The 15,719-nt window shown below is 33.4% G+C and overlaps 1 protein-coding gene across 16 annotated transcripts in view; it reads left to right on the top strand.

Annotated features, from left to right (window-relative positions):
• Positions 1-15,719, top strand: part of LOC135122908 (tensin-1) — a 395,140-nt gene that overhangs the window by 350,511 nt on the left and 28,910 nt on the right. For all 16 annotated transcript variants that reach the window (XM_064047412.1, XM_064047407.1, XM_064047405.1 and 13 more), the window contains 2 exons: positions 2,146-2,361; positions 8,755-8,934. In XM_064047412.1, coding sequence (XP_063903482.1) covers positions 2,146-2,361; positions 8,755-8,934 — 396 coding nt within the window. The remainder of the gene's footprint in view (positions 1-2,145; positions 2,362-8,754; positions 8,935-15,719) is intronic.

Below are 15,719 nucleotides of genomic sequence, written 5' to 3'. Positions count from 1 at the left end.
CGGAAATAAATGTTCAAATTCAAGCCGCAAAAAACTTATTAAACCTACAAGAGAATAATTAGATCTGGAACAAACTGTTATACCTGTAATAATTTCAAAAGTGATTTACTTTGTTTGACAAAATTAGAGCCCATTAGAGTTGAGTTTTTCGTAATAAAATTTTGTAATCATCAATTTCTTAGCAAGGACAAGAAAACAACATAGCAACAAAAAAACTGCAAAAAAATTCATAAAAGAATAAAAAAAAATGCGAAAAAAATAGTCCACTAAAAAATGTTCACCAAAAAATAACGCTATAAAAACAGGGTCAAAAAGCAACTAAGTTAGGGGGTTAAAAAGGCGCCTACAAAAAAGGAAACAAAAAATACAAAAAAAAGCAATTACTGATACTGGCATAAAATGATCCTTAAAAAAAGAGCCAAAAAACGCGAAAAAAGTCCACAATAAAGTGACAAAAGAAAAACTCACAAAAAAATACATACGTCCTAACAGAAGGGAGTCAAAAAATATAACGAAAAAGACAGTTTAACAAGTATAAAAATTCCGCAAAAAGGCAACAAAAAATGCTAAATACAGTCCAAAAAAATCATGAAAAAAAGAGAAAAAAGGCCAGTATAAAAATTACTAAAAAAGAGGGACTAAACAACGCAACAAAAAATGCGACTAAAAGAAGGGAATCAAAAATGCGACAAAAATTCCGCAAGAAGGGCTGCAGAAACAGAACAAATAAATCCAAAAAAGGCGACTTGAAAAAGTAAAAAAAAAAGAGTTACAATTAAGACAAAAAATTTTCACAAAAATACAAACTTAAAGGCGGTTACAAAAGTCACAAAAAGAAAATAAAAGAGTATAAAGGTCTGTTATTTTAGGAAATTTAAACATTTACAATGCAAAATTTTGAGGTGACGTCATCAAATTGTTGATGAGGACGATCAGACAAATTTTGATTGCCTATTTACCATCTACACGATGATCTTAAAGTACAAATATATGAAGGAAATTATCTGTTAGAAATCAACACAAAGAGACGGACGCAGAAGACCTACTTTTTTATACTCTTGGGGTCATTAAACATCAAGAAAACATAGAAGTAGTTATTCTCCCGATAGACCTATTACATACCGTACCATACTATAAAAGAATCTCAGGAGTGAGTGTTTCATTGCTCGTCGTGTTGATTTTTTACTCCCTTACTAGTAATTTTAGACCGATTAGTGTTCCACTGCTTTATTTTTACATATTTCCTTTATTATGAGACAGTAATTTTTTCAGTAGTATGAAAATTGAATAATAAACAAAAACCGAGATTTTTCTAAGCACGAAGAACTAAGATAATATAAAAAGAAAGTACGTTAGCTAGATTTTGAAATGGTGAAGCGATTTGTAATCAACACCCTGGATAAACAAAAATTACTTTTGTGCGAATAGAAGAAAAAACTGAATATTTTGGAACTTGAATCATATTACTAAATTTATGGAACAAAAAAAAATATGTGAAAAAGTTTATCCCACCTTAAATAAAGGTATTCTCTACAATAAAATTTACAATACGTTTGCTTTTGTGAAAAGCCAAGTTGTAGAGAGCAATAAAAAACACAATCAAAGGCAACCATGGATCTTTGAGCGTTTGTCTTTGATTGTGGATGGCATTTAAATTCAATAATCCATTGCTACCTTCGATCGTGTTTTTATTGCTCTATCGGTACAAATTAACTGAAAGCCATTTCGAGAACTTTCTGTAAATTTTCTAATTCAAAATTACCTAACTCCCTACTAATGAAATAGTAAATTTTACAAGTGCGAGTTGTACTAATAACCCTTCTAAATCTAAATTATCCCACCACCCTGTACACCCTCAATTTTCCAATCTAATCCGCCCACGATCCCTTCGTACACTATTCCCTCAGTTCCACATTTTATTCTATTTTTCGCTCCGATATTCAGAAACATTTATACAATAAATTCCGGCAAAAATATATCTCATAAACCCACCCCATCTGCTGAAAAATGGTAATCTACTTTTTCGTATCACATCTCGTGCCTCCTAACACCCAACCTGACGTCTCCCATTCCCGTCCCAGCCGTACGAAAAATGTGTATCCGCATCAATAGAGCTCCTCAGCAAGAAATTGGTTCGTGTTTCAGGCGTCTACAACGTATCGAGTGGCGTAAGCCAGTTCACGGTGAACGTGGCGGGGGAGCGTCGCCGTGGCCTGCAGCTGAGGGGTGACATCCTGATAAAGTGCTATCATCGAGGAGACGTGGGAAGAGAGACCGTGTTCGCATGCCAATTTCACACTTGTGCGGTGGCCGATTACACGCTCAGCTTTACGCGACAAGAGCTCGATGTCGCCTGCAACGGTAAGTTACCCCATCCTATTATCATTCTTTGGGCTAGGTTGCGCACCAGGACGGAATACAAATGCCGATGCTGAGCATAAAGTCTGATTAAAGCGAATTTATCCACGGTGGCGCGCTTTGAGGAAGGAGCAAATTAATTGGAATTAATTAGAGTTTCGGAGGAAGGAATGAAGCGTCGAGGGCAGAAAAGTTTTTTTGGGGAGGGAGATTGAAAGTAAAAAAGCAGACGTGGTACGCATTGCAGAGGTCGTGGTTGAGAAGTATTATGCGAAGTCTTCGAAGTTGGATGGGGGGTGGTGTAATTTCAGTTACTTTGAACTGTGAACTTTTCGTAAAGTATATGTTTTTGTTTAGTAACTCACACATTTGCATAATTAATTTGGAGGTAACGCTAAGTGAACAAGTTAACAATTGGCCGATTCACTTTAATTGGCAGCCCAGCACTTAAAAGACATTTCTAAATTTCTAAGAACTTGGCAATGAAATGCTGTACAATTTATTATAGAATCTGGGTCATACCGCACGCTTTGCTGATAAAGTTTTATAGATATTTTTTCAAGTTTCCAGATCTTTCCAAAGTAATCATTTTTAAATTACCTTTCAAAATTTGTTCATACATTTTTTGGTGGTTTTTATTTCCGCAACAGTAAAGGGATTTTCGTTATAACAGGATTATTTTGACGAATAAACAAATTTCCTGTTTTCTTGGTGTTCCTCAACTAAACTATAGATTTCCAATTCTCCACACAACGAAACACTATAATTAGTCCTACTTTTTACTTCCCGAGCGTAAGCTCAGGAAGTATTGTAATCGAGTCCATAAGCCGACTGGCTACTTTCAAACTTTCTCGATGTGTCATGATCCCTAGAGTACGAATAAATAGGTCCCCGTTTCTGACCGTGCGTTCATCCGTCCGTCCGTCCGTCCTGAATTTTTACACAAAACATTCAGATTTCTGGAAAAAAAATCCAAATTTGGTAACAACATTTTGCAGTTTAATTTTGAATATGCAAAACTAAACGCTTTAAAATCTTGTAGACGTTTTAAAGTTATCGGGAGCATGGTGAATTTTTAATCAAAATACTTATATTTGTTTATCCCCTCCAAAAATTGATGACATCATCTCAATCATGTATTGATAATTTTTAGAATTAGGTACTTTAACGGGTGACTCAAAAAGTTAGTGCATAAGTCATAATTGATTAAACTAGGAACGGTTAAATCCATTTTCTCGAAAATTTGGAAATGCAATACTGTCATTTTAATATTACACTGCATCTAAAATTGGTGTTGATGTTTTTGTAAAAATTTTGTAATTAATTATCTTTTGATGAAAAAGCTCATTTGAAGCATACGCGTAGCACATTTCTTTGCATTTACTTTAACATTACATTACCTGGTTTCTATAAATGATTCGAAGTGGGTCATGGAACCGTGCCGCGTATCACTTTATGCGAATTTTACTAAATGCCCAAGGACTCGCGACAAATAACACACGTATCTGTATAACTGATTACCTAAATTTCTCATATCTTATTAAACACCAAAATTATAATAAAAAGAAACAAATTTATTGTGGTTAAACATCACAGTAAATGTTGAAAATGTTCTCCATATTGTTCTGTCGAAATAACCTTCGATTAATTTTTGTTGAACTAAAATGCAAATTCTACGATTCCAACCAGGCGATCCGATTTATTAAAGTTTAACATATTTAAAGGAGGTATTATATTAGTCCTTGTTTAAGTGTAATATTGCCATATGGCGAGCTTAATTCTGACAATCATCAAACAATTTTGCAATTACAAGATTCATTGCTAGAAGTATAATATTTTTTTATTGCGCGCCTAATTCTAGCAATCATCAGACAATTTTGCAATTACAAGATGATGTTTCTTTTTTCCTTCACAATTAAGCTGTCAGCTTGTATGCAAACTGTACACAGGGTGCACAAAAAGTCCCGGAACGGTTAATTATCCTGTGTATTTGCAAAACGATTTCTTTGAAACTTTCAATACATTGATATTTTTATTTTTTTCACACATTGAGAAATGTTAAGCTCAACAGATATCCTTTCGAATAGCCCGAGCTACTAGTCGTAATACTATATAAGTTTTTTATTTGCCTAGAACCAAATCTAATAATAATAATTACGTTTATTGTGCGTAAAAGGCATTACTACAATGTATGCACTCATCAAAAGTAGCAAAACAGTTACTGGATTGTAATCCCCAAGTTACTACAATGGTGTAGCGGAAAAATTACATTTGAACAACAACAAAAGACTGTATCGATTGTCCAAATCATAAATTACGGTTACGGAATCGATCGCTCTGATCAAGGCGATCAAGCTGCAAGGATTGTTACATAATTAACCGCATCATCCACTTCCTTGCGGGCTGCCAGGCCGGAAGACCTGCTCATTCCACCAAAAAGTCCCAGTTGGAACAAAATAAAAAAAATTGTTGGATTACTTGCTCGAGAACTCCCCTCCTACTAACATTGTTGGAGTTAACCGAGAACTTCAACCCGTTCATTTTGTTGTTGTTGATCAAAAGACGTTCCGACACGTAGCTAGATCTTTCAATAATAAAGAATTTACAAGGTGTTAAATTATGCATTAATTCAAGTGAATGGTTAAATCAAAAACAAGCTCATCAACATTACATTATGGACTCGAAGGATTCACATATCATATAAAACAAAGAATATATGAATTAAGGGACGGTTCACTTGTTTCATAAGATGGATTTTCTTAGGTTTTGACACCCTCGCACAATACAATAAAAAAAAATACGAAAATCAATAACCCCCTCCCCTCCAACCAAATCTTACGTAAGTTAAATGTATTTTTGGTACCTACTAATCTTAAGTGAAATTAATGAAAATAGGTCGAAATTATATTTAGGGCAAAAATTTTTATTTAAATAATATCTTTAAATATCAATTAAGTCTAGCATAAGCTTTTATAAAATTAATTTAATAACAAAGTACAATTGATTCCTCAACCTCCCTCCCCCCAGAGCAACAAAAATACGACCGTGTCACCGTGTGTATTAAATACGGCCTAAATCAAAATAATAAATAATTCGAAAATAACACACCCATAAAATTCAAAATAAACATAAATATATACTTCCAATTTCGAGTCCATGGTGATAATAACTGACCATAATTTTGAAGGGCCATTTTCTCAAATTTGATCAACGTTTAATTAAGATCCATTTAATTGCCTTTAATTGCCACAGGCGAGCTATTATAAATCTTGAATAAGAATTTATGAAGTGTGGATAACGTAATAGCTAGTTTTCACATGATTATCGTAGTTACATTGTTTTATTACATTTACTCGTTACCACCACGGACATTTAAAAATCCTAATATGAACTGTAAAGTTGTAGACAATACAACAAAAATTACGAACGTGTTGATGGAATAGACAAAATTTTACACATGTCATATCAGAAAGTCTTAACACTAATTACGCTAGTTGGGAAGAGAGACCTTGGCGTCGAATGCGATTTCATGTTAGTTAAACAGTGATCCTTTTATGGAATTAAACAAAAAGTGTCAAAAGACCCTTAAAGTCTGCTTGCGCTGGGAAAATGGGGTGCATCGTTCTTAATTTGATCAATAATAAATTGACTGATTCATTAATTTCTTTGAGCCACCTGTTTAAGCAAATCTAAAAAATATGAATGCAATCATAAATCACAAGTAAAAACTATTTTTTCAAAACAAAAAATGAAATTGCATCCACCCATCCCCTCTTCATTGACTGCTCTTAATATTGTTCAGTCTTATCTTATCTATCTATTTTCTTAGAGGGTAAGTTATTTGCCAAAATTAGTCTCATTTTTGCAAGTACTAGCCCCGCCCACCCACCCTTTCTTTTGTTAGAGGTTATGTCATTTGCCACAATCAGTTTTATCTTAGCAAATACTAGCCCCGCCCACCCACCCTTCATTTTTTTAGAGGATATGCATTTACCAAATTCAGTCTTATATTCGTATCATTCTAAGCATTTTATTTCTCTTCGGTATAAGATACACCTTTCATTCTGACTAGATAAAATGCATCACTGAAATGGGGTGGGTGGGCGGGGTTAATTATATGTTCTTTTGTAGAGTGGAAAATGGAAGCAATAAAACGTACGCTGTTAAAAAAAGAAAAAGTGCTAATTGTAAGTTTTTCGGTATTATTTGTTATAAGATTTATTTCTTATTTCAGAAGAAAAAAATATAGAGAACGGGGCTAAGTTTAGCTTTTCCCTACAGTCGTTTATAAGAAAGCAATAGCCCCGCCCACGCACCCTCTCTTCATTCCAGTAACTACTTTTAATATTGTTCAGTCATTCTCCAAAATTTGTTTTATCTCAACAAATACTAGCCCCGCCCACCCGCCTTCTGTTTTCTTAGAGGGTATGTCATTTGCCAAAATTAGTCTTATCTCAGCAACCCCATGTTCCCCTTCCCCAAACCGCGGGTTACATTTCCTCTACAAATGTATGGTTGGCTAGGTTATTTATTGACTGATCTTCTTATTTTTAATTTCAAATGCGGTTTTTTTTTCACCATGAAATTTAAATTTCAAGTTCAGGACACCACAAGAAGAATATTTCGCCACCCTACGTAATGTGGTCGTAATTTATTCAAGAAATGGTGTCAAATGGGTATTATTTATTACAGACTTACCTAGTTCCATTTTTTTTAATGGGCGTTAAAACGGCATTTAAGAAAAAAGTACATAATTTTTTTGTGTTTTAAAAACGCTTAAAAAAAATACCTATACTTATGTGGATTTTCATAGCGCAATTTTTAATTTATAAATCGAATGATTTTTTTGCTATATTCATATTGTAATCTAGTGGAACAGAAACAATCTGTCCAAACTGAAGTTAAAGGAAACACTTTTTTCTTTCCACAAAAGCTAGCAATTATTATGTTAATTAAACCGGTTCATTTTTACTTGCAGGGCGTAATCGAGTCTATTGGACGAGTGGCTACTTTTATTACATTAGTAAATATTATTTAAATTTTATAAAATACGATGTTCCCGCACATGTGACATCCCGATTTTTGGAAAAAAAAAATGAAAATTTAAATCTCACAAGCGTTTTAAGGTTGGTTACAGGAAGCGGATAAATCATTAATCAACATTTATTCGTTTATTACCTTACCAAAAAATTATGACGTCATCTTACAATCCTGCCGAATAAATGTTCTACAAATTTTATAAAATAACATGCTTCTGCATTATTTTTACCACAATTATTATTGTAGCAAGTGGCATTTTTTGTTTATTGTTTATTAATTTTTTTGAATTTAACGGCCACAAAGTTATAGAACGTAGCCCTAAAATTATAAAAAAGCAACCATTTTTTTTTTTTTTTTTTTTTAATAAAAAATATAACAATTTGGCAACGAAATTTAAATCAAAGATTATATCAGAAATTATACACCTTCGAGAATTTGGAGTGCTTTTAATGAATTGGCAACGCTACTGAAAAATCAAGTTCAGCAACTATCTCCACACTGTAAAATGCTTTTTTAAATTTTTTAACGAATTATTTTTTGTTGTAACAAAATTTCTTACTGGTGGCGTTTCCCCTCTGTTATTTTCAAAAAGATATTTCCATATACACCCAATAGTAGCCACTCAGGAAGTGAATAGTTTGAGCTTTAATAGACTAGCTTGACGTAACTTCGTTTATCTTTAAATTGTATAATGTTTTCAGATTTTTACTTTCTTTAATGTTCTTTATTCCACAACTTTGTCACACCCTATACAAACGGCAGATAGAGTTTGAATTATCAGTAGTTGTTGAGTAGATTCAAGAAGAGATTATTAATTTTTTAAATATTTGATTTCTGACGTTAATCGTATTTGTAGGTTTATTGATGATTATTATTAATTCTGAAAATGCTATTTGGTACACCCTGTTTATTGTTTTCTTAAAACATTTACTTCAAAGTCTTGTTTATGATTATTAAGTTTCTCTTGGTGGAACGTAATTTACCTTGCATGAAATTAATACGACATAAAACTACCACATAATAAAATACCATCCAACACAATCTGCATCGCAGTGTGTTACTATAGATAGTGGCTGACAGTTTTAGTGCCCATTCTACCTGCGTATATTCTACTAGGATTATTGGATTTTCAACAGAGAGTGGATGACACTAACTAACTGCTACGACTTGTTCGGAAGATATGTTTTAACAATAATATATGTGAATTCCCTTCGAAATCCCGAGAAGTTATCAATCAGCAATTGATAATTTTCCAACAGGTTCATAAAATGAATATGAAATCTGAAAACTTAATAAAATTCGATATTTGTCTCCTCGGCTATGGTCAAAATAAGTGACATTTTTTTTTTATTTCAGATCCCCGCTTTCCAGTGGACGGCGCCGTCGAGCTCCACTTCTCCCCGGGCCCCGAAGGCCGCCACCCCGCGCCCGCCCCCACGCCGGCCGTACCGTTCACTCTAGCAGACGATCCCATCACCAGGGCGGACAGCCCGTTCTTTGTGGAGGAGTTCGACGACGAAGGCGACTCAGACTCCGGTAATTAATTACAAAGATTTAACGTAGAATATAATACCAGCGGGCAAACTTCCAGAAAAATAAAAATAAACAACACGCGCTTCTTTATGTTGCACTGGCACGGCTGCTGGAAGTTCTTGCGCATTCATGTCGCCTTTAGGTACTCGGAACATGAAATTCTAAGCCAAATGGTTTTACTCTTTTTTATGTGGCACTTCGCTAAAAGTCGTGTTTTGGTGGAGTAATGCGATGCGGTGCTTTAGGGCCTCTTGGCTTTCACAAAATATCGCGAAGGTGGTGCCAGGATTCGGGATTTATTGTTGGGATATATTTCTTTGCGTGGACAGCGTAATCGTAAAAATACGCTTAATGCAGAGAGATTCGGTATCGCGTTGAATGTCTAGCAAGGTTTTTGTGTTAAATTAAAAAAAGCCTTGATTTTTAAAAGTTGTAGGGATACTTTGAAGTGGAACAAATTTATGGAAGATAAAGCCACAGGTTGTTTATTATTATTATTTATTAGGGTCGTTATAATTTTTGGTAATTTTTATGGAAACTGCTTATTGTACAAATTATGTTAATGATTATTACATAATTAGGACAAGATAATGATCAATGTGTAAAAGATGCAAATAATTGTCATAAAGAGTGAATTAAATAAATATTTAGAGAGATCAATGAGAAATTTAAATTCTGATCTAACAATCTACAACCCAGAGTCTAGTTTGTAAATACCTGTGAATTGTATTTTTCTTTTTAAATTCATGTTTCACGTTTTTTTTCAGTTGTCTCCAATTTCGTACAACATACTTTACATAAATAAAACGTAATTAATGGCTGTGTTTTCTGATTTTGATAAAAACTTCTATAGTTTGACTACCATTAACGTAATGAGAACATAGTTTTGGCGATGGTTTTAAGATTTTAATTTTTGTTTTTGTAAAGTTGGTAATTCCGTCATCGTATGAAGGATTAATAAAATGACGAAAACATGTTAGTTTTTTTAGCTCTAATTGTTTCAAATTCTCAGATTTTTGTGTTCTAACGAAACGTGGTCATTAAAATAAATTGAGTTGTAAACTTTTATTAAAGAGTTCAAAATGTCAATCTTTGTGTTTAGAAGATAATTAAGACATCCTGATTCTTTCATATTTCGACCCGACAAAGATGAACAATGTTTTTGATTATTGATTTTAGCTGTTAATTGTTACTATTATTCCAATGAATAAATTAATTATCCGTGTCTACTAATTGTATGAAAAATGTGTTAAAATTTAGACCCCAGAGCAGGTATTAATATGAAAACAAAAATGGTATAAATCAAGAATCGAAAAATTCCGGAAAATTTAGTTCCAAAACGCGTTTATCCTGACACAGTATAGCAGATTGGCATTTAACTAAAGAAAAGAAAAACGTGACTTAAAGAAGCAGTAGATAAAGTAAAATAAAAATAATTCGATAACATTTAGTGTGAAAGAAATTCTTATTCAGTATTCAGATATCAATTTTTGTATGCAAAAAACGGCTAACTTTATTTTACATAGTTTAATAAAATGTGGAAAATAGATTATCAACAAAATCAAACACTAAATAAAACTGTTTATAAACAATTAATGATAGGAGTTTGTAATTTAAATATTCTTGGTAAAAAAGTTGAAAAAAAATGTATTTTTTTTTGTCCTGCACGAAGTATCGAAAGGAAAAAATTGTCTGAATATACACGCACATAAGGAAAAGAATGCGTAAAAAATAAAATAAAATATTTACAAAATATGTAAAAAAAGACGTGAAAAAAATTTTTATAAAACAAAAATAAGACAAAATTACCGATCAAAATAGTAATAGATGATAAAAAATGTAAAAAAAACACCCAATTTTAAAAAATAATGAAACTCCTAACCTTTCGGCTTCTTTTTCTGCTGCAATTCAGCGAATTTCATCTTCATTTACGAACCCACTGCAACAAAAAACACATGAAATTTCTGTGTACGCAAAGAAAAATACTATAAAGTTAATATCAACTTTATACATACTAATTTTTAATAACAGTGCAATTTAACGTTACGCAGGTTTAATAAATAGGTGGATAAGATTCAAAAAATACTAATCAGAAAAAGTGTTGAAGTCACGATAAAAATTCTAAGCAAAATTTTTTCTACGGATAAACTAAAAATTCGCTAACAAAGAGATCGACAGAAACGGAAAATCAATATTTTCACTCCATAAACTGGAAGTGTCCAGAAAACAAGAAATGAAAGTTTAATAAAAATAACAAAGTACGTTTGGAAATTAAGAACATTCTAAATTTAATTTCATCGTAAACACGTCCCAATAAACTCAAACATTAAAGACCACTGTTTTCAATAAAAATGAGAATATGTCTGAAACATTTTGCTGATTTAGAGAGAACTTCATTTAATTGTAGTTAAGTTTGTTCCAATATAAAAATGTTTTCGAAACATTACGAATATAATAATTAAAATAATATTGATTATTGCAGCGATGCGGAAAACGTAAAGACCGTCCGTAGTAAGATAAAAATGAAAATTGGTTAAGTAATATTGATAAAAATCTATTAGATATAACAAATTATTTCAGCCAAAAAGGCCAGTATTAATAAATAAATCTCTGACGAGATTTTACCCAACATTTGAGTTCTTGTTGAAACAAACATATTTATTAAGTCATTATTAACGATACATGAAATCTAATAACAACACTTACCCTTTAAATCCTGATTTCCTTTCCTTCCGCGCTGATTCTTGCACACTCCTTCCTCATGGGCACATCACAACACTCACCTTTCACTTTTAGCCCGAAACCAAATTATTTTTAATAAAAATAAACCACTTAAATAAACTAATTTACAGACAGCACACGCTCTCGACGAAGTTGAAACCGACAGAACTCCCTTGCATGCGTAACACGAAATATGAACAAAAAATTCTCGCCGATTCCTTATCAGACGTTTTTTGCGGAGTTTTTTTTTCATCAATGTGTCGCACAGTAAATGAATCTTCATTAAAGAGCTGCAACATTATTAATTAACAGAAGATCATTTTCGCGCTGTGTGGATGCATAAGAAATTACTAATGTCACGTACAATTCGCCAAAAACGAATTAGAAAAATTGATTAAAAAACGTCTTTCGAAAATATTTTATTTTTCGACAATTAATGACACTAACACAGAATTCAATTTTTTTCGCCATTTTTGCTAAAATACTCATGTAAAATAGATTCATACAGGGTATTCCAACGGTCAAAGGGCGTAAAATTAAACATTTGCGTAGACTGAAGAAAAAATTCTTCAACGCTATTAGATTGCTATAATTTCGAAGTATTTTCAAACATATACAATGTTCCGTTTAACTTATACAATAAGGCGGTATGTCGGAGCGTAAGTTAGAAAAGTCTTATAATAGGATCCTTTTGACTACTTTCATGTTTTATCGACGTTTCATAATCATAACCCCCATTTTGATTGATTATGTCTCCATAACCCAGAGGAGTGGATTAATTAACACAGCAAAACGGTGTGGCATAACTGTAGTTTTCGAGTAAATGGAATGAAACGTTCTTAATTTGATAAAAAAAAAAGATATAACGAAGATGAGAATGAGACTCGAACTCACTAGAGCAGACCTCATTTGAGCGCTTGGAAAGCAGAAATTAGTCAGCTCCTGGCCCCGCAACTCAAGCAGCTACAACCTAGTTGTTCGCACCGCGCGTGGTATCGGGTAAAAAATCAATGCAGATTCATAAACCACAACTACAAGAATATTTTATTTTATAAAATTTAACTCGGCGTTCAGAAAAAAAAAAAAAATAGGGGGACGACATAAAAAATTATTGGTGGTGATAATTAGACAAATTTTGGTTAGCGTTATCCCCACAACACCGAAAACACAAAATATTTGTCATCGCGTTTCGCCAACCACGTTGGAATTATGTAGACAAATATTTTGTGTTTCCAAGCACACCAAGTAATCAAAAATATTCCTTTTACCACCTACACGATATACCTGACGTACACTTGCAATTTAACAACAGTTGGTCCAACAGTTTCGGAGATTGTTTAAACACGGAGGACGGACAGACGGAAACGGTGGGCCACTTTTTTCGTACGCTAGGGGTCATAAAACATTGAAAATAACGAAAATAGTCAATTGCCTGATGGTTACAATATCCAAACCAAGATGTGGAGAATGATTCTGGGTGCGCTCAAGCAATTTATTGTCCTCGCAACACCAGAAAACTTCATTTACTGCTGATACCAGTCCGAGGATCCGAAAGCATAACTGCTGAAGCTCCTCCACAATGTTGAAATTTTTGGGTGTGTTGGGGATAATAACATGTTTGAATAAACGTAATTGGTAATTTTTCAAAAAGTCAATGTATGATTAGTGATTACTGATTTGCATGGTTTCAAGGCAGTAAAGAAATAAAATTACAGGTTATGTTACACAATATTCCAATATCATTAATCGGGCTTTCTTCTTATTTATATTGAAATTTTACATACATATTACAATTTTTATTATTTAAGTCAATAAAAATTGAGCCTTCTGTTGTATGATGTTCTTCATTTTATCCTAAAATTTAAATATAGCGCCATCAACAATATTAATATTGATTTGAATTGAATGTAGTTATTTATCTGTGAGTTGAGTAGATAGTGGAGGTTCTGGCCCATTTGCAAGGGAAATTAACAAGCAAAATCGTAAAAATTTCAAAACCTTCTCAAACATTTTGGGGGTGAGTTTTCCGGTTTTTTTGGGCAGTCGAAAAAGGTAGTCACCCACACAAAAAATCAGTCGGAAAAAACAGCCGAAGTGAGCCGAAAACTCACCCCCAAAATGTTCTGCAAAAGTTCAGAACATTGATAATTCCCTATAAAAATTGACCAGAACCTTCAAACATAACTTCTGACTTGTGAAATTTTAATTTTATTTAGTGAACCCAGTAGTTATATGGTTGTAAAGTAGACAGTTGTGCCTGGTTTCGACGACTTTTGTACTCTCTTGACTGAAATAATGTAGCTTGAGTAGTTATACCGGGTGTCTGGAAAAAAATCCTTCTCACGTTTTGGTGGAGTTATAATCTCATTTGCCAAAATCACTCTTACCTTAGCAGGTACTAGCCCCACCCACCCGCCCTCTATTTGCGCAGCGAGTATGTCATTTGCCAAAATCGATCTTATTGTACTAACCCCGCCCACCCGCCCTCTGTTTTCTTAGAGAAATCTCATTTGCCAAAATCAGTCTTATCCTAGGAGGTACTAACCCGCCCACCCACCCTCTCTTTTCTTAGATGGCATATCATTTGCCAAAATCAGTTTTAAGTTAGAAGATACTAGCCGCACCCACCCACCCACCCTCTCTTTTCTTAGAAGGTATCTCATGTGCCAAAGTCGGTCTTACTTTAGCATCTACTAGCCCTACCCACCCACCCTCTCTTAGAGGATATGTCATTTGCCAAAATCAGTTTTATCTTAGCAAGTACTGATGATGACTAACTTTTACAAGAAATGATCAAACTTTGGAAACACGACGAGCTCACTTATATGCACAAGGCAGGAATTTTGAACATCTTCTCTAGTGTTTCGTTGGTTATGCTTTCATGGATTTTTGTTTTGTTGGTTTTGTTTTTGTTTGTAATTTATAAATGTCTTATTAAATGTTTTTTTTTTGCTTTATTTATTAATAGCAGCATATTTTCGGTCACCATTGTTACTAAGAAATCAGAAAGTAAACCAGAGTTGTTCACGCATTTGGTGCGTGCAGTGTTGCCAATTTTACTTTTATAACATTACTGTTTTTTTTTTCGTAATCTACATCAAAGATTTTTTTTTTTTATTATTTTTTTGGGAGTCCCTAAACCCACGTCCATAACGTACTGAAGAGTTACGAGTAATTCGTCATTTTCCAGACAGCCGGTATAGTGGGGGTTCTGGCCCACTGGTGTGGGAAATTGATATAAGAAATCGTAAAAATTTCATAAATTTTGGGGGTGAGTTTTCCGGATTTCTTGTGAAGTCAAAAAAAAGTGGTCGCCTTTACAAAAAAGCAGTCGAAAAAGGTAGTCGCTTACAGAAAAGAAGTTGAAAAAAACAGTCATCCGCACAAAAAAAAAACAAAATGTTCCGAAAAAATTCAGAACTTTGACAGTTTCCCATAAAAATGGACCAGAACCTTCACTATATGTATAGTTACTACCGTGTAAAATTTGAGTTTTATTTAGTGACCCCCAGCAGTTATATGATTGTAAAATTGACAGTTGTGCCTGCTTTGGACCACTTTTGTTCTCTCTTAACTGAAATAATGTAGCGTGAGTGGCTATATAGTGGGGGTGCCGGCCCATTCGTGTGGGAAATTGATATAAGAAACGGTAAAAATTTTATAACTTTCAGAAAATTTGGAGGTGGGTTATCCAGATTTTTTGTGAAGTCAAAAAGTAGTCGCTTTTACAAAAAAGCAGTCAAAAAGGCAGTCGCTTACAGAAAAGAAGTGGGAAAAATAGTTATCCACACAACAAAAACCCGAAACTCACCCCCAAAATATTCTGAAAAAGTTCTGAAATTTGACGATTTCCCCTGTTAATTTTCCATGGAAATGGTCTAGAATCCCCAGTGTATCTCTACTGACTTGTGAAATTTTAGTTTAGTAGTTGAGATTGTAAAATTAACATTTTTGCCTGCTTATGCGTGTTTTGATGATGAAGGTCATTTCAAGCAACACTTACTTTTTCGGACCAAGGTGTTCAGCACCAGTGAACTCCAAACTCTTACCGCAAAATAATAAAATGT

Source organism: Zophobas morio, unplaced genomic scaffold (assembly GCF_036711695.1).
Source record: "Zophobas morio isolate AGI-343-1 ecotype UQ-CSIRO unplaced genomic scaffold, CSIRO_AGI_Zmor_V1 ptg000005l, whole genome shotgun sequence".
Classification (NCBI taxonomy): Eukaryota; Metazoa; Arthropoda; class Insecta; order Coleoptera; family Tenebrionidae; genus Zophobas; species Zophobas morio.
Note: the sequence above shows the minus strand (reverse complement) of the source record. Positions and strands in the feature narration are given on the sequence as shown.